Source organism: Nymphalis io, chromosome 1 (assembly GCF_905147045.1).
Source record: "Nymphalis io chromosome 1, ilAglIoxx1.1, whole genome shotgun sequence".
Lineage (NCBI taxonomy): Eukaryota > Metazoa > Arthropoda > Insecta > Lepidoptera > Nymphalidae > Nymphalis > Nymphalis io.
The window spans coordinates 2,862,963-2,883,410 of NC_065888.1; the positions used below are offsets into that span (position 1 = coordinate 2,862,963).

Here is a 20,448-nt window from a genome sequence, read left to right on the forward strand (position 1 = left end):
CAACAATAAAACAATAAAAGGGTTTTAGGAGACAAATATAAGGTTTTAGGAGCAAAAAAACGGTCGAGCGAATGCGTTTCTTTCGAACGCTACCTTAACGGTAATATTTTCAAAAGTTGGCTTCATTCGACGGTCATTAAATACATGTTTCTTTTAATTCATAAAGTATGACTGATATATATTCAAATTGAATTTTAACATATACATACTGGTAGGAACATATCTGCTGGGTTAAAAATCAAAACAATGAATAGACAGGCGATTGACTTCTATATTCTATAAAGATTTTGGCAATGACTTTGAATATCACCCATATCACAGTTCACCTAATCATACCAAGTTTAATTAAACGTAGTATGAGATAGGCTAATACCCTGAAGTTAATTAAATAGAGTGTTTAAATAATTTCAGTTTAATTTAATATAGTTAAATGACTGTTTCGAAGTCCTTGTTACAGTCTACGTATATAATATAAAAAGAATCTACGGTCTTACTATATGAAATAATAATATTATAAATTCGAAAGTGCGTTTATGTATTTATTTGTTAGTTACGCTCTCACGTCTTAAGAATTCAACAGCAGATCATGAATTTGTGGGTAAATGTTCTTAACGGTACAAAGAAGGACATACCCAACACCTGAACTCCCTTCACACACGGACGAAGCCACGGACGGAAGCTAGTATAGTAATTTTTTGTCCCCAGTAGAGGCAATACGACAATGTGATATTATCTTAAAATGTTTAATTTTAAATGTTTTTGTTTTAATTCTCTTAGAAATGTTTTCGTACTATTTCTCCAAGGTGTTTCTCGGGGTGACAATGCAGTACCTCTGGTTTTTAGTAATTTCGGCGCAAACGGCGCTGGTGAGTCCCACATATCCTTCGTGTGGGAGAAACGAGTAAAAGCGTTTTTTCCAGCGAGATAAAATAAAGTCCAAGTGTTACGACTAAATTCAGTGTTTAATTTGGGATGTCATAATATTGTGAGTTGTGTAGAATATAATGATTCTTCGTTTACATCTCCAGCACGCATATAATATAATTGCTGTTTTAGATAAGTCTAAGTCTAAGTATTTACTAAGGATAATATTTAAAATTTCTGTAATTATGTATGTTACCTATTCACATATATATAAACATTATTTCAATTAGAATATGGAATTGATTCGGTCACGGTGGCCAATCTCAAGACCGACTGCGCAGGACATATTGTAGTGCACAAATGTATGTGCAAATACAGGTGCACTTTATGGAAAGTGGGGAATTGTCAGTCACTCGCATAATCCGATAGGATGCAATATAATATATATACATTACCTGTGATAAGATATTGTATTCAATATAATATTATATTTTGCTAAAGCCACATAAATTCAAACTACAATAAAAGTATTCAGAATTACTCATAAATATATGACGACGATTTAAGCCAAGATTGAAAACCCAACGTTGATTCCATAGCATCTTTGATGTTGTAGCGGTGTCGGTGACTATTTTTTATTTGCGGCTAGCTTTTCATATGTGTTATTTTCTTATATGAAATATTGTCCGCAGGTGGTGTAGAAGTACCGGAATTTGGGGAGCCAATCACCAACCTGACAGTCCCCATCGGTCGCGATGCGACTTTTAAGTGTATAGTCGTCAATTTAGGCAATTACAGAGTGAGTACCATGTTAATACCATACAGCTTGTGGTCTAGTAGCTTGGTAATTGTTAATTAGGGGGTAGATAAAAAAAATCTGGTTCACAACGGTAGCCAATAGTTACCCTCTAGTTGCAACCTAAGAAGTTGACATTTGCATTCTGATTTGCAGTCTGAGTCATTAACCCCAGAGTGAAGAGATATATTTCTCTTCAATTTTGGGTTGGCGTTAGATTGTTATTACGTAGAACCATGAGGAACGATGAGATGCAAATGCATTTGTATTATTTCACTTACACATGTGCATTATCTTCTGCGCTGTTCTTTGTGATTGGCCGAAATTCTGTCATAATGATATTATCATTTTAAATGATACCATAAGGTTAATATACTGCTTAGAAGACTTACGTCGTGTCAATTTTTCTTCCTTATGTTTTAATAGCAATTTAAGTAGTTTATTGATCTCGTATACAGGCTTGTTGTTTGTATTTACACTAAGTTATGAATGCCTTATCTCCGCAAACATAAATTGTACACTAATCATTTATGTTGACTAATGTGGTGAAGCGCATTGGTTATTGACACCTTGTACATATAGCATATAAATTATGGGCTCACAAGGATCGCTGAAATTCAAATACAGTTATAGTAAATTCTATCAAATTACAACTTGCTAATTAATAGACAGTAAGTACGAGTTAAGATTAATTCGAAACGTTTGTTCATCTCTTAAAGTAGATCGTAATTATTGTAAAATAATTATGTGTTCTATGGATTAATTACGTACGTAATATTAAAATAAAACGCTCATTTGCTTAGTGTATCTGCTATAGCCGTTATAATTATGTTTTCCATTTGCTTATGATTGCTCCAAAAAAAATCTTTATTTAAGTAGACTCCTAAGAACACTTGTGATAGTATTTATTAAATGTAAAGCAACCGTATACACAAATAAAAATGTATGATGGCTAGCGTGGATATCTTCAGACCATTAGGTTATGGCTATGAATCTCATTCGCTTTTTTGTCAAGAAGCCGTATCTTTCGTACCTCGAAAAGCACGTGAAGCCTCTGGTGATGCTTCTATTCTGTCACCGCACTTAAAAATGCTATTGAATTATGAAAGTGTGAGAATAGGAAATGAGCTATGTTTGCGCAAACATTTATGCACTTCAAAATATTTTGCGCATTTGCGTCTACTCTATTGCTAAAGGTCGCCATGCCCAAACAGCTAGAATGATACACAAGCGCTTAAAATATCAATAGAATTCAATTAAGCATTAAATATATAAATATAAAATAAACTGACATTTTCATATTAGACTTAAATTAAAAGCACGAAGCGTGTTAATTAAAATTGAATAATTTATCGCTACCGTGATGTACGAATTCAAAATGAATTAAAATATAATATTTTTATTATATCTGATGTTTATGTCTTTTTTTAATACATGGATGCTCTGAGTTACGTATATAAAAGCCGTATCTTACAATAAATTCAATTAACAAAAACCAGCTGTTCTTTTTAAAGAATATAAAGTGAAAAGCTTTTCGCTGTATATTTTATTAATGCTACTATTTAAAATAACAGTAGTGTAATTAATATAAGCTGTCTGTACGAAGTGTTATTTAAATGTTTTGTCCGAAATGAATATTAATAAAAACAAAAGACAATTAGTTTTTAATACCAACCAGATAGCTCTTATCGACTTAATAATTATTTATATTTAATATGTGAATAACGAAAAGTTTTCCTTAATTTTTTGTACTACATTATTTTTAATAATAAAAAGGGGAACGAACTTGGTGGAATTAAATCTAATGAGTTTATATTTCGACCTCACACGATAGCAGTAATAAACCCTGTGATGAGGATTAATGTAATAATAAGTTATATTTATAAATATAATGGATATACTTTACTTTTATCATAGTGTTTATATATTTCAAAAACAAAATATTATTTTAACATAAATTTATTTAAAATTCATAATAACGCAATCACAAAACAACTCAAAAATTAAGAATAAAAGTGAAAATATATTGAGGACGTGATGAAAAGAAAATTAATTTCTAATTTTAATAAATCACGTTGAATTCAGGTGGGCTGGGTGAAGGCGGATACAAAGGCTATACAGGCGATCCACGAACACGTAATCACGCACAACCATCGCGTATCAGTCTCGCACTCGGATCACTCAACTTGGTACTTGCACATAAAGAACGTGCAAGAGGAGGACCGAGGACAATACATGTGCCAAATAAACACAGATCCCATGAAAAGTCAAGTGAGTTAAAATTCTATTTATCACATTATTCGAAATTTAAATATTTTTATATGAATGCTGTGACATGTGTGTTTATTACACATATTTTAATTCTTAAAAGTGTTTTATTTAATTTTTATTACTTTTTATTGTAATATCTTTATTTAGAATGTATGCTACAATTTTCTGTAATTTAATTATTCATTACCATATTGATTTAAACGAAATAATGTTCTATTCTATCATTGACAAATAATATAAATGAAAAAAAAATCTTGATAATATATACAATTTGTTAGCCTCACCTAATTTATTTGGGGTCGATTATATATCTTTCTTCTTAACATCATTCCTTCATTCGTATCTATCTCTAGATGCCAGTTATTTTCTTGTTGCACATAATTCTTAACATTTTTACTGGTAGTAGGGCTCTCAAGCTTCTCTGGGTAGGTATCACCTACTCATCAGATATTCTGCGGCAAAACAACAGTATTTGATCTTTCGTACCGTTTCGTACGTATTGTTGCGTTCCGGTTTGAAAGGTGAGTGAGCCAGTGCTATTATAGGCACAAGGGACATAACATCATAGTTCCCAAGGTTGGTGGCGCATTGGTGATGTAAGCGATGGTTAACATTTCTTACAATGCCAATATCTATGTGCGTTGATGATCACTTAGCTCTCAGGTGGAGCATATGCTCATTCTCCTACCAATACTATAAAAAAAGGTATGTGGATCGATCTAGCTAATAATCGATAGTATTATCTTTCTGTAATCGAGAATATAAACTTATCTTTTTATTTATTATTTTTGTATTACCACCGACTTGCTATCGGTGCTTTTGCTGTATTTTGTCTGTAAATTATTTACGTCATGTATTAATTTATAATTAATACATATATATTACTGCCTCGCTAGTCTAGTGGCTTGATGTAAGGTCGCAGACCCGGAGGTCGTGGGTTCAATTCCCAGGTCGGGCCAATAAAAAGTTATTGTGTTTTTCTAACAGAAAATTCTCAGTAGCAGCCCGGAGTCTGGAAGTTGGAAGTGTGTACACTCCTGTGCCTCGGAAAGCACTTAAAGCCGTTGGTCTTGCGTTTAAACTCTTTCCGGTTGTGTGGGATTACCGTCCCATCGGATTTTGAGAGTTAGGCATTAGAGAGTGCACCTGTGTTTGCGCACACACTTGTGCACTATAATATCTCCTGCGTAGTTGGCTGTCTCTTGAGATTGGCCGCCGTGGAAGAAATCGGTCTGGAGGACATAATTATTTATTTTATTATGCAAGGCACATCACAATCTATTAATATCCATCTTATTTTAGTGCAATCCTAAAAAATAAAATTGATGATTTTTTAGGCTAGTTTGACTAGTAGTACTTATCCATATGAATACACTTCTTTTATTTATTAATCTCTACTCCTTTGTCACACAAAGTGTATACATAAAGTATACGTTACGCGTACTTCTTTGCTACATGTTAATAGCATGTATATGTGTATGTGTATGTTATAAGAAAAATATGTTTGTTTTAGTAATAAAATTCTATGTTTTTATTTGTTTAACTCCAAATTCATTTCTTTGTCTTCTTTAATCATAAATTCTATCAATAACCATCCATTTCAACGTTTCACATCTGCCGGGCGTCCCGTGAGGGCAAAATTTTTTTTTCCTCATGCACATGAGGAAAAAAAATTGCCCTTCTCATTAATATCACAATCATTTTTGAAAGCGTATCACAATAAATTTAAAAAATTCACCATCATTGAAGCAATAATAAAATTACCATTCACGAGAATCGTAAAGCAAATTGCCCGTTCTGTCTATTTAATATTCGACGCCCGCTTCAATATATCGTGCACAGTACTGAAAAGGTTTCAATTAATTTAAAATGTGATTATTGAGCCGAAAAACTGCACGATATAAATCATTTTCTGAAAGCTGCTTGTGAATCAACACGCCTCGGGAACTATTTATTGAAGATGCAGGCTTATTGGTTGCTTGTAGGGCTGCAGTTTGTCGGATCCGTGGTTCGGGTCTTAGACCAAGAAATTATCAATCCTGTAGCCTGGGCCAATGGAATAGCATGTTTTTTGAACAACAATTTTACTGGTGGTAGAGCTTTGTGCAAGCTCGTCTGGGTAGGTACCACCCACTCATCAGATATTCTACCGCAAAACTTGTACTTGATATTGTTGTGTTCCGGTTTGAAGGGTGAGTGAGCCAGTGTAATTACAGGCACAAGGGACATAACATCTTAGTTCCCAAGGTTGGTGGCGCTTCATTAATGTATAATCTTATTCTATAAAAAAAAATGTGATTGGAAAATACGTAAAGCAGTTTGCCTTGCATCTGATCTCTCCATTTAATCATGTCATATTGCTATTCCATCTATTTCCACACGCATACTCCATGCGTGTGGAAATAGAATATATCTGCTCACAAATTTGTGCACTGCAATATGCAATCCTATCCCTATGCAATTAGCTAGTCTTCGATGTAAATGACCTTGGCTAAGATCGTTCAGGAAAACATCATCACTCCATGAATTTAAATATAAACGTGAATATTTTTTGGGAAAATATCAGATAGATAGTTTAGAAATACAAAGTATATGAATAATAAAAAAAAAAATTACAAAAACAGTTTAACTGTTATAATTATATTTAAGTACGTAAGATGACGTACTATAACGTGACCGTTGCAAGATTCTACTTTCAAATAATAAAAAAACAAAAAGCAGCAATGGCTTGAAAACACCTTTTTATTTTTTACTTTCAAGCCAGTTCTTTTCAGTGTAATCAAAATTCCGAACAAGTAGTAGCTTCACGGCAAACGTGACACAGCCTTTGTAATTAGACGACTCTGTTTTTTTTACAAGGAAAGTAGATTAGCAAATCGACCAGCTCGTGGTAGGTCCTGTGCCAGTGCACATCGGCACTGTTTACAGACCATTTCTTATATCACCAATAATGTATCAACTTTGGGATATACAAATGATATGAAAATCGGTTCATTGCAATACAGAGTGTCTTTGGTCGACAGTCGAAGAAAATACATGAAATTTGTATCTATCTAGACTGGGTTGCAAAAAATCCTACTACAAGTTAAAACTTACTACATACTGAAAGCATAATCGGTAATACGGTTGTTTTTTCTGAAAATAGAACCGTAACCGTAACAGCCTGTGAATGTCCCACTGCTGGGCTAAAGGCCTCCTCTCCTCTTTTTTGAGGAGAAGGTTTGGAGCTTATTCCACCACGCTGCTCCAATGCGGGTTGGTAGAATTCACATGTGGCAGAATTTCAGTGAAATTAGACACATGCAGGTTTCCTCACGATGTTTTCCTTCACCGTAAAGCACGAGATGAATTATAATCACAAATTAAGCACATGAAAATTCAGTGGTGCTTGCCCGGGTTTGAACCCACGATCATCGGTTAAGATTCACGCATTCTTACCACAGGGCCATCTCGGCTTTTTTAAAAAATAGAACAAATTAACAATATTTGTTTACTTAAGACCAACGTAGAAGTAGAAGAATATAAAAGAAGACATTGTATCTAACTAGATGGTTTTACAAAATTTCAAGTTTTTTCTTATAATATAAGAAATACTTTATTAAAATTCCCTGCCAATTTTTGTCTAGGTATATACCGACTATTTATTGGCAGTTTAACCGCACAACAGCAGCTTTTGTGTTTGAATTTATAGAATGATTGAGCAGTATAATTACAGGCACAATGAAGATAGCAAATAAGTTTCTACTCCCGCATTAAAGGTGTACTTTATAGTTAATTTCTTACAGTTCCGATGGTGAGCACTTACCCATCGCAATTTGCTTGTCAACCTTCCTCAATGCATTTTATGATTGTTTTCTTGTTACTAAGTTTATTTAGAGAAATACTATTTACACAAAATATTTGTTTTTTTTTTAATTAAAAAATTGGAAGAAAAAGTATTGTTTTATTTGGATTTTAATATATAACAGCACAGAACATATATTATTTTAATTATTGTTATTTTAAGAACATAAATTTAGTTTTTTTTTTCTAATTAAATATATTACTACAAAATCGAATCAATCATTTCGCTAACAATAAAAAAAAACAAATTTGTACATGTTTTTAAAAAATATATGCAATTGAAAAATGCTTCGATATGTAACCGTATTTATTTCATCAGATGGGATACCTTGAAGTAGTTATACCACCCGACTTTATTCCTGAAGAGACTTCAGGCGATACGATGGTTCCTGAAGGTGGAACAGCCCGAGTATCGTGTAAAGCGAGGGGTATCCCACCACCAAGAGTTATGTGGAAACGTGAGGATGGACAGGAAATCGTTGTTAGAGATAATACAGGAGCAAAGACCAAAGGTAAGAAAACTTTTAGTCTTAACAATTTGTACATTTTTTTTGTCATATTATTATTTTTCTAAGCGACTTCTCATCGGGACTTCGATTTATGGTTATGGATTTTTTTTTATTTCTTATAGTAATCATTTATTTTTTGTAAATCGAAATATTGCTCGCACCTTTGGGATGACTCCGCTAAGTACCAACTCGAGGCCTTGGATCGGTTGCAACGACGTGCGATTTGCATTATTGGTGACGTAAAGGACGCAAAAAGCCTCGAGCCTTTACAATTGCATAGAGATAGCAGCGCTAAGCGCTTTCTATCAAATGTATCACGGCAAGTGCTCTGAGGAATTATTCTTTTCTTCACAAGTCTACGCGTGCTGGCTCACAATGTCACCGCCTAACAATGACTTCAATTCCATCGCGCACGATTTGTTTACGTTTTTTTGTTGGAATTGGAATTCGTTACCAGCACACGCGTTCTCCTCCTCTTACAACCTGGGTTCCTTCAAACGAGGCGTGAACGGGCATCTTGCGGGCCGGTAAGGCAGGAGCGGCTAGTGAAACATTCTTCTCGACTGTACTAGTCGTCGTCGCGTTTGGACTCCACTACCACTTACCATCAGGTGGGGTGGAGTCATTGGTATTCCCGGCTTATAAAAAAAAGCAGTATAAAATGCAATTTAATATTTACGGAATGTGTTTAAAATTACTGCGTAATTTATATTTTGAATTACATTTACCATTTTTTAATATTTACGATTTGTCTACCAATCGTTGGCTTCATAATAATCGCCAAGAGACGGAAAGACTTGTATGCTATATTTGTTTAAGCAAATAACTAATTATTATTGACACAATTATTGCTACTAACATTGGAATAGTATTAGGCGTTCAGTATTTCTATAAATACGAGATAGAATTAAGCCGGCTTGTCTCTAAGGACTTAATAATATATCTTGAGATATAAATTATTTTCTTCGATTGTGGTTCAAGCTAAGAGACACAGCATTTTGATCAGTAAATTAGCAGTATAGCTCCACAGTTATCTGATTACTCCGTTAGAACAGTAGCTGGATTATAACGCTTTTGATACCAAGATTCTGGGTTCGAACCCTAGGTCAGGCCAGTTATTAAATCTGTAAAATATTATTATTGTAATTTTTGTTTTTTTTTTTACTATTTATTGTTTTGTATTTACGATCCCAGTTTGGTCAAAATAAATGATTTTATTATTATTAAGCTATTGGATTTTTTGGTTAATTACTTTTAAAATTTGAAGTCACTGATATAAGGATGATACTAACGCATGAAAGAGCGTAATATAACTTGAAAATAAAGCTCATTTACCCGTTTTTTTTTAATATAACTTACAATTTATAGAAGTATAATATGAAATCCTTTTTTATATTACGAAAATTAATTTTAATTTAAATCACCGAAGCGTATTATATAACATTATAAGTGATGTCATAGCAAGAACTCAGCCTTATGTACACCGCCTTATCTGATTACCGGATTATAATTTCCTTGATGTTTGTAGAACATTTGTGGGAAAACGGGGAGAAATTTTGTACGGTAACAAATATTTAAAGATAAAATCAAAACAGTTCAGTCGCGATTATTTTGATTGGAGCGTGTGCCGGCCTATTCGCAACTGTAATCAAAATAATTACATATACTTATAACCTAACACTTTCAAATGTTTTCCATGACTGTAATAGTATACACACTACAAAGCTTAAATGTCTCACTTAAACTACGAGTGTTGCTATAAAAACACTTAAGAGATGAAAAAAATGTTTCGGTATCTTACAAATAATTTCTACTAAAAATTCATTTACTATTGACTAATCTTTACCGGCCTTATTTATAAACAATGTTTTGCGTTTTGCTTAGTTAAACACACGTCGTCTCTTTCTTTTATATTGATTTGACATTTGAAAGAAGGAGACGTCTTATTGTTTAGCTAACTACCCCCTCAACATATATAGGAATAGTCTTATTCATGTTTTTAAAGTTATAAGCTCGTTGTGCGTCCACTTGATCAACTTAAATACTTAAAATAAGTATTTGTTTTCAAGATAATCTATCAAATCAATTGTAGGTTCGTCTAGATGGTCGGTAAGTACCTGCACAAGATAGCGCGGCGGGAAATGTCACCTTCCTGCCACGAGTGTGGTGCGCCAATCGACACGGCGCAACACACCCTCACGGAGTGTGCCGCGTGGGGGCCCCAGAGGCATTCCCTGGTCGTTGTCGGCGGAGACCTCTCCTTACCGAGCATCATCAACGCGATGCTTGAAAGCGAGGAGTGCTGGTCGGAAATGGTCTTCTTCTGTGAAAATGTGATGTCGCAGAAGGAGGCCACGGAGCGGGAGCGGGAAGAGGACGCCGCTGCAAACCTGCTCCACCGAAGACGACCGAGGAGAAGAATGAGGCGCTATGCACACCTTCTCCCTCCGCCGCAATAGACGTCGCTGGGGCTAGGGGGGTTTTCAGTACCCAGGTAATCTCCCTAGAGAATGACGGCCTGCATAGGCAGGCTGCCCGTCAGAGCATCGCGGTAGCATGCGCAAGCGATCCCGTGGCGTTCCTCGTTATGACGGAATGGGTACCGCTGGTTTTTTAGTGGGTATTCCGTTGTTCGGGGTGCACTCGGCGCCTCGGACATCGGCGAGCCCCACATACCCACCATATTGTTCCCGTGGGGGAAACGCGTAATGCGTTTTTCCAGAGTAAAAAAAAGGTTCGTCTAGATGGCGATGTAGTTAAGGTTTATAATGAGCCATATTCACAATGGATGTTGTCAATGAAAAAAAAAAAACCGATAGAAGTCACCGTGGACAAGTTATCAATAAATTTTACTAACTATATTAATATTATAAATGCTAAAGGAACTCTGAACTTGAAGCCGAGGAATACCAACATCTAACATGCAGACAAAGCCGCGGATGAACACTTTCCTTCTTAAAATATAAAATTAACAATAAGCCAAATATAGAGTATTAATATATCGGCAAATATAAGATACGAAGTAATGGTTCGTAAGGAATCCTTAATCCGAAGTAAAGCAAAAGTTTGAGAAGATTTGGAGCTTATCCCACCAAGCTGCTACATTGCGGATTGGTGAATTAAATAATATTACATATGAAAGAACGGTTGATATACATATATAATAATAAATAATAGTCAGTACGGTAACAAATTCAAATATATACCGTTACGATACTAATTATTTTATAAAATTAACCAGATAAAAAATTAAATAATATTTATCAAAAAATTCTTTCGCTATTTTAATAAATCATCTGGGTCTGGTAATTGGAAAAATACAGAGCAACTTGGTGACCTCAAATTACAGCGAACTCGGCGGGCTGCAGGAAAAATATTTCATTTGTCTTAGTTTATCTGAATAGCGCAAGGACGGCATTGTTTTTCTGAATATGTATAATAATACGAACGTCTGTGTGACCGCATTCGTGGCGCCACAATGAGCTTCGCGGCGACTATTCCCGGGATGAGTTTCGCGTCCAGTATTGTTTAAAGTTTGTCGTAATTAGTAGAGTTCCGCGCTGAATAGACTCCTAGGTCGCATTGTAGGAATGTTAAAACGCTTTTGCGGATCACTAAAATTCTTATTTGAATCGAGTTATTTATAAAGGGGAATGTACACAGCTGTGTTTAATATTCTTTCAAGAATGATTTTCAGATGGGTCAAGTCAAAATGTATACTAAAATGAATGTTATAGTAGTCGTTACGCAAAAATATTTTTATCAAATGATTTTCCATTTTCAAAAAGAAATGCTCTAAATAAATATTTTAATGTTAGTCACGCCGGTTGGCGTGGTTGGTAGATACTTGCCTTTCAAGCCGAAGGTTATGGGTTCGTTTCCCACCCAAGACAGACATTTGTGTGCATGAACATGTTCGTCCTGAGTTTGAGTGTAATTATCTATATAAGTATGTATTTACATAAGAAAAGTAGTATATGTAGTATATTAGTTGTCTGGTTTCCAAAGTACAAGCTCTGCTTAGCTTGAGATCAGATAGTCGTGTGTGAATAATGTCCCAGGATATTATTATTATTATTATTATTATTAGTACTTATTATAAATATTTTGATATATGTATTTTATACATATTTTTAAATGTTGAACAATACTTGTGCAAATAATACAACGCATTTTTATATGTATTGAAAGAAATTATAGAAATAATTATTCTTGTGAAAACAATAATTATGTAGGAAACAATATACATTAATGTGTCAATTGTTTATTCAACAAATAATAGCCGGACCATAGACACAAAACAATTAATTTTTCATTCATGTGACTTAAATATTATTTGCGAATCACACGATCTATTTTTATAACCGTTTCCTATTCATAGAAAATCATCCAAGAATTTTGAACATCTAAATAAACAATTAATCAATTACATTTTACTCATGAAATAAGTATTATAGTTCATATGCTTTTATTTTAATTTGAAGCAATTGCATAGATTTAGAAGTAATATATCATTCAAGAATCAATATATTCCAAGCGTCTTAGATGCCTCTATAATAATAGAAATAAAATTATAATCTCATGTATGCCTTACTAACAAAAAATATAATATTTTTATGGCTAATATATTAAATATATTGGGACCGAAAATACAAATTTAAACAGATTTTTACGTTTCGATATAAAGTTTTTTTGTTTAGCTTTAGTAGTCGGAATGCAATATGCGTAAAATTGAATAAATCATACGTCGCATGATTACGTTCCATTTTTGAAAAAAAAACTGTGTAATAAGCTATATATGGATGATATTAAAGTTTACTCTACGAAATAACCAATATTTCAAGCTTAAACTACGTCATTCTCTTGTACAAATGATTCGATTGTTTGCAGTGCTCGGGTACCAAGGTGAAGTATTAAAGTTGACGAAGATATCGCGTTCCGAAATGGGAACATACTTGTGTATTGCGGGTAATGGAGTTCCGCCCACAGTGAGCAAGAGGATTCATATAAGCGTTCATTGTAAGTTGATATTATATTATATTAAGTAAAAATATAATATCGTATATTTATTTAACAACGAATGTTAACGATGTCTGTGTACATAAAAATGTATGAAATTCTGAGGTAACGTTTCTTTTTCTTATTCGTTACTAAGTAATAATATGATTTAATATCGAGTGCACAGTAAAAATATTGAATGTTCGTCTAGTGTTAATTTTTTCTGAGTATTATAATCCAAAACACAGACAAAGTGAAAGTCAAAAATATTTATTCAATATTACTCTTAATTGTCGATTATCACTAATCTACCACCTTCCAGACAGGCTTTTTTATAAGATTTCACTAACACTTGTCAGCAGTAGCGATTGTGGTTAAAAAGCCTTAAGTCGATAAAAATTTGAACATCCCTTATTAAACAAAAGCCACAGCACTTACAGAACTATTATGTGTCGTCACGGCCCCTATGGGAGCGGATCTTAATTAAATATCGAATCGTAGCACGCGAGGTGCAAGGGTTATAAGTGTCCGAAGAGTAATTAAGTTAATTAGTAGGTAAATTGTGTTATGAAGACCCATGAAATGAGTATCTATTGTAACGCAGTTGAATTTAATAACCATTTAATCAGTATATTCCAAACTGTCACACGTATGCTTTTATATAAAATGTTCTTAATTATTTTGTTATAAATAACTTGAAAAAAATTAGATATATTTCAGCCACAAATATGATATATCTTAAAATAACTTTACATAAGTCGATTTTTGGTATTGATTATGAATGAAATTTTGTTGCTTTTTTTAACTCTTTTTAAAAAATGTAAGTATGTTTTACAATATTATGAAAACAAGATACTTTGCTTTACTTAGGTTGCTTAATCTAAAAATGTTGTATGTGGACTTAATTAAATATAAGAATATAAAAGTAATACTCAAAGTTTTGATAGTGTTGCTATGTTTCGTTTTCCTTATTAAGGTATTGTTTTTTAAATATTGTCGAAACCCTGAAATAGAACCGATATTTGAATCTACATACGTTTTATATTAAGACCTATAACAGTTTTTTCTCTAAAATAAAAACCACATCACGTATAATGTTTATTTGAATCAGCATATATTGTAGACAAGCCTGGCTTAATATAGCAATAAAATAAATAACAAAATTAATAGAAATAACACATAAAAATTAAATAATCGAATCAAAAAAAAAAATAAGAGTAATATAAACACAAGCAAATTTACATAAAACGAAATTACATTTAACAAAAATATTGTATCAGCAAAATTGGTTTTATCCCAATAGGTAAACCACTCGACCTACATATACATATGTGTACCAAATTAATATATACTCCGTGGTCGGCTTTATGCAATCTCGTTTAAACCACCCACTCATCAAATATTCACACACCAAACAGCAATACTTAGTATTGTTATGTTTAGGTTTTGTATAGGCAGTTGGTGGCGTATAGGCAATGTAAGAGATAGAATGGAGGATGGTGACCACTTACTTTTAGATACTTCCATTGCCAGTCTGCCTACATATTTAAAATCGACTATTTTAAAGAAAAAAAAGGGATATGGAATTACTAAATGAATAATAATCATTGATCTAATAATAAATTTTCCTATTTGAATTTCTGAGTCAATTGTATGCTTTTGTCTAAATTATTCTAGAAATAAGACAGAATTGTATTCATATTCCGTTTCAATGCTGTTGCACTAGTACTAATTAGGGGGAAGGCGCAACTCTAGATGAATACAAGGTGACGCGCACCGTCTCGGCTAAATAATAGCCCAATCATTTTACGTCTTCGAATCCATTTACGGTTGTAAATTTAATTTTGTCCTCTTATTTGATTTCTTATTATAATTATTCTCGCCTCACCGCAATGAATATAAAATATTTTCACATTAAGAAGATTTATTTATTCGCAGTTCATCCAGTAATTCAAGTACCAAATCAGCTCGTCGGTGCTCCACTAGGCACAGATGTTACCCTCGAATGTTACGTTGAATCTTCGCCAAAATCAATCAACTACTGGGTTAAGGATCCAGGTAATATTTCTTTTGTGATTGAAGAACTTTAAGACGATAATGAACATTAAGAATTTCGAATATCACATTATTTTTTTTTTCTGAGAGATTAGGAAAACAAAACGAAGGTCTATTCTATAAACCATTAATATAAATATTAATTCTGAGAAAAGTAATAATAATAAAAATATAGACCATATATGAATAGGGCTTAGATAAATATGTATTTATTGTGCTCTTTTTATAGATCTATATTCCTATTTTGAATTTATTTTATTTTTATTTCAATAATATTAAATCAAGTAAATGTAACCCAAACAGATAAAATGTTTCTTTTTTTTAACTTTTGGATGTTGTTTCTTTATAAATGTGTACACTATTAAGATAAAACCCTTGTTATCTGTTCGAGTTGATCTAACAATAGCCTGGACGTCCAAGCAATATAATTTTGTAAATGAAAACTCCCTTGTAAATCTTTCTTCCAATACAAGAAAGACCGTAAGATCATCTATCGTCTTGTTCTAAATTAATTACTTACATATAATTACATTAACGTTACGCAATATTGTTATCAAATTTGTATTAACGCTAATAGAATTATGATTAAGTTGGTAAAGCGTCACGATTATAACAGAAACAAATTATAAAGCGGATATAAAACTCTAGGTGTCTGCCCGAAGTTTTTACATTTTTCATAAAAGTTGGCGGAGGAAAGATGAAATTCTAATATTGGATTTGAAAGCAAATGTTTTAAGTAATAAATTGTATCGCAGGTGAGCTGATAATACCATCCGAGCATCACGAGATGACTGTCAGACAAAAGAGTATGTTCGAAGCCGAAATGTCTATGACAATCAAGAACATACGGAGAGAGGACCTGGGCAGCTACATATGTGTTGCGAAGAACTCCTTAGGAGACGTGGAGAGTAAAATCAGGTTATATGGTATGAAAACAGTATAAATTATAATAATTTTTTTATTTGTTGTCTTTTTTGTTATTTATTGCAACCTGATATAAAAACTTTTTGATTAGCTTAGGCTACGCTGGTCGAGAATTCTCAAGGGTATTAAATATACGATTTTTATGCAAAAAAAATTACATTTTTTAAATTTATATAAAATATTTTTTTTAACGTTTTTTATAGAAATACCAGGTAACGACAGGCATATATATCAGTACCCAGAGGAAAGAACGGTCTCAGATGATGAGTATGGAACCGAAATATATGATGAAGATTTTGATGATAAAGATCCAGAGAAGAGCAATCGAATTTCAGACAGAGCTAACAAATGGTTTTCAAACGATGGCAAAGTAATCGTTACTAATAATAATGCATCAATATTTAATGCTACAATTATTATTGTTACAATCATAAGTCTATTAAATACTTTATCTTAAAACTATTCAGCTAAAATTATATTAATCCTAAAACCGTGCTGTTATAAATGTATAGGTTTATTATTTTATAAATATATTATAATATTTAATTCTGATTTAATAAAAAATAAACGAACACTAATATATAATGCAAATTTATTATTGTTATTTTTATTATTTTACATACAAACTGTATTTAAATGACTGCTTAATGTAAAAACCATACGACCAACTAATCAAGCCGATGCAATCGCATTATGTTTTCAATCGAAACTACTGATAGCTTTTCAAATAACATTCAATCAAATAATGTTTTCGTAAAAATAGTTTACGTTTAGCAATGTTTTATAATTATGCATTAAAAATAAATAATAAATGAAGCTGATTAGATGTTTTAGAATTCCGATCAAAATTAATTGTTGATTGAAGTTGATTTTAGGTGATCGACTGTGTTAGTGAAAGCGGTTTATAATCAAAATGTCAACCATAATATTATTATAAGTAAATATTTAACAAATAAAATGCAAATAACTTGCTTTTTATCGTCATAAAACTATTGACAGTTTGAAAAGATCTCGTAAATTTTTCAATAGATTTTACAATCAATATATTTATATTTTTATAGTAAACTGCTTGTGTGTATTTAGTTGATCGTTTCATATTTAAGGCGTTCTATGATATAAAGAGGTCTCTTGTTTTCAGCATCATCTTATGATGACCCTTCGTCCTCCACTCCTAGAAATAGGCCTCTCCAATGGCACACCACTGAGCTCGATCTTCAGCTCTCAATCTCCATCCTTATGTATATTTTGTTTAATTTTACAGATTTTTTTTCAAAAGTGTTCTATACTATATAAGAATTGCTTACCCAGAATCGGATAGCGCGATATTAGCTTCTTCTTGTCCATTGTATTGATTATAGTAGTCACAATGTCTAGAAATATTTGATATGTCTTGACCAACATATATTTCTTTAAGTACATAATATTGAGAAATTCAATATTATTTCCTAAATAAGTAGTTAGGCATACATTATAGATTTCACGAATTTCTACAGGACAAAGGCCGTATTTGTATCGGCTGCATTACCCCCAAAATAGTATGCCAAAGTATCAAAGTATCTGTACAAAAAATTTTTATAAGTTTTTTATTGGTCTATAATTTATTTTAATTATTTATTATGACAAACCAAAATTAAATAATGACAATTAAGTTTAAATTATGTTTTAATATTTTGCGTTATTTTTAATAATTCAGCGCGTAACGTGATAATAACTAGACTTAACTTGTATATAGTTTTATAAGTTATATAGAGAAAATATAATCGAATTAAATTTTCATGTACTTTCTATTATTTAGGCGATATTTATTGGGACAGAAATAGTAAATGTTTATATAAGATATCTGTAAAGCTGTGTATATTGCTATTGATAAAAATATCTATAGCAGGTTATATGAGATGAAATATGATTATTATATATTATACACATTAATATACAATTTGTAAAGACAATTTCTGTGCATTAAATATATATTTTCAAAGTGAATAAGTCATTTCATTGTTTCTTATGACGTAACAAGCTAATAATAAAAACTGTTTTGTGTATACAAACGTATTTCATTTTACCTTCATTGAAATGTAAACTTGATTGTGGATTTTTGTAAAACGTTAATTAATAGAACGAAAGCAATTCGTTTTAATTAATTTAATATTAATCAAAAGCTGACGACTGACCTTACATATAATAGTAGCTTATTAGCAATGAGTGCTATACATTATGGCGTCTCTTTAATGTTATCTATTAAACTCTTAATTTAATTTTATCTTTAATGTCTCTTTAATTTTATCTTTAATGTTATCTATTAATACTATAGATATTAGGTAGAAATTAAAGGCAATACGAGTAAGCGCGCAGCTTGCAACGCCGCAATGTAGCGACTTGTGACGTCACAACATTTGAGTATAAAGCCCGACAATTGGTTGGTGTATATAAATATCCGCAGGCAATTCGGGATGTCTCACATTGGTTACGTTTACAAATAATTCAGGTCAGTCCCCAGCTTAAAAAAAAACAATTTTTTAATATGTATTATAAGTATTAAGTATCTTACCAATTATTAGGCAATGAAATAAAGGTTTGTAATGGCGTTTTTTTAAGATAATTATGTGATGTGTTATATATCATTGTACATTGAGTTATTAAGCATTTTTGTACGTTTAATTGTAAATATAATAAAACTGTTTTATTTAATAACAACTTATACCGGTACAACTTTAAAAGATTAATGATAATTTGAATAATATTAATATTAAGCTGACTTTGATTATGTTTTTTTTAAGTTGCGTTCAGAAAATAAGTGTTTCACACAAATGTATCTAGTCAAAAAAAAACTGTACAACGTACGTTATAAAAATTGATCGTTACAAAAAATAACGGCGATATAAATCTCTGTCTTTATTTTTACAACTACTAGTATGTAAAAGGCCTTATTATAATAATCTTCATCACCTTTCATAAAAATAAAAAAGTCATTTTTGAAGTGTTAACTCATTCGATATTCAAAAATCATTTTAAAAAGTTAACACCGAATGAATTTGCCCCTTAAGTATTAAATACAATTCAAAGATATTTAATTCTGATAAATTGAACTACAGTATTTCAAAAGTAGGTTTCGTATATTCATATATTTATATACTTTTTAAATGCTCTCGTATTTATCGTCAATTAATTATAATTACGTTGATAGCTTGCTCTGCCAAAGGATTCATTAATCCAATTAACGCTTGCTCGTAAATGCATCGATTGGCGTTACCCAATTTTATAATAATTTGATTAAGTGACATAAAGCAATGAAATTAATATTAATTTAAGAGCTTTTGTCGCTAAACTAAATTATTCATCAATTTATATATAAAATACCGATAGCAAAATGAGTTATAAAATTATCGTAATTAATTGCAAATAACGTGTATTTGAAAGCTTATCAGTAAACTGCAAATTTGCTTAATCATTCACTTAGTGATCGGCCGGAAAATTAGTTGATAGGTTAACGTCAATCATTTTTATAAGACAAAATTCAGTAAGTGATATTAAAAATATTATAATTATTCTAATATAAAATGGCGCATTGAATAATAACAATGTCCTCCAGACCGATTTCGGCCACAACGGTCAATCTCAAGGGAAATTAGCCAACTACGCAGGAGATATCATAGTGCACAAGTTTGTGCACAAACACAGGTGCACTCTCTAATGCCTAACTCTCATAATCCGATGGGATGGTAATCCGACACTACCGGAAAGAGTTCAGGCGCAGCTTTACGTGCTTTCCGAGGCACGGGAGTGTACACACTTCCAACTTCCAGACTCTGGGCTGCTAGTATGTCTAACAGAGTTACATAAATAAATAGATTTAATGCGTCACAAAATTATCAGAACGTAAGAGAAGAGTTATAACCATAATTTTTCTCAAGGAAAGTAGGATCTTGTACTAACGTCCTTAATTTGGGCAATCTAAACATGGTGTAGACGTGATTGATGCCCGCTGTCTACACTGCCTGTGTAACAAGTGTTTTTACGTGACTGTTTACCGGTTTTTATCTGTAAACATCGTAACAAGCTTGCGTATTATAAAACTTGATTAGTAAGAATTAAATATATAATAAACAAAATATATCTATATTTTGCCGCTTCGTAAAATACACAATACTTTATAAATCAGCTTTTTAGTTTTGACCAAATAAGTAGAAG

The 20,448-nt window shown here is 32.0% G+C and overlaps 1 protein-coding gene across 1 annotated transcript in view; it reads left to right on the forward strand.

The window, feature by feature from the left end:
• Window positions 1-16,717, forward strand: part of LOC126771975 (lachesin-like) — a 59,080-nt gene extending 42,363 nt beyond the window's left edge. Inside the window, exons 2-8 of the mRNA XM_050492178.1 lie at window positions 1,557-1,663; window positions 3,746-3,931; window positions 8,094-8,286; window positions 13,174-13,302; window positions 15,220-15,339; window positions 16,092-16,262; window positions 16,464-16,717. Of these exons, the coding sequence (XP_050348135.1) occupies window positions 1,557-1,663; window positions 3,746-3,931; window positions 8,094-8,286; window positions 13,174-13,302; window positions 15,220-15,339; window positions 16,092-16,262; window positions 16,464-16,717 (1,160 nt within the window). The remainder of the gene's footprint in view (window positions 1-1,556; window positions 1,664-3,745; window positions 3,932-8,093; window positions 8,287-13,173; window positions 13,303-15,219; window positions 15,340-16,091; window positions 16,263-16,463) is intronic.
• The last annotated feature ends 3,731 nt before the right edge of the window (window positions 16,718-20,448 follow it).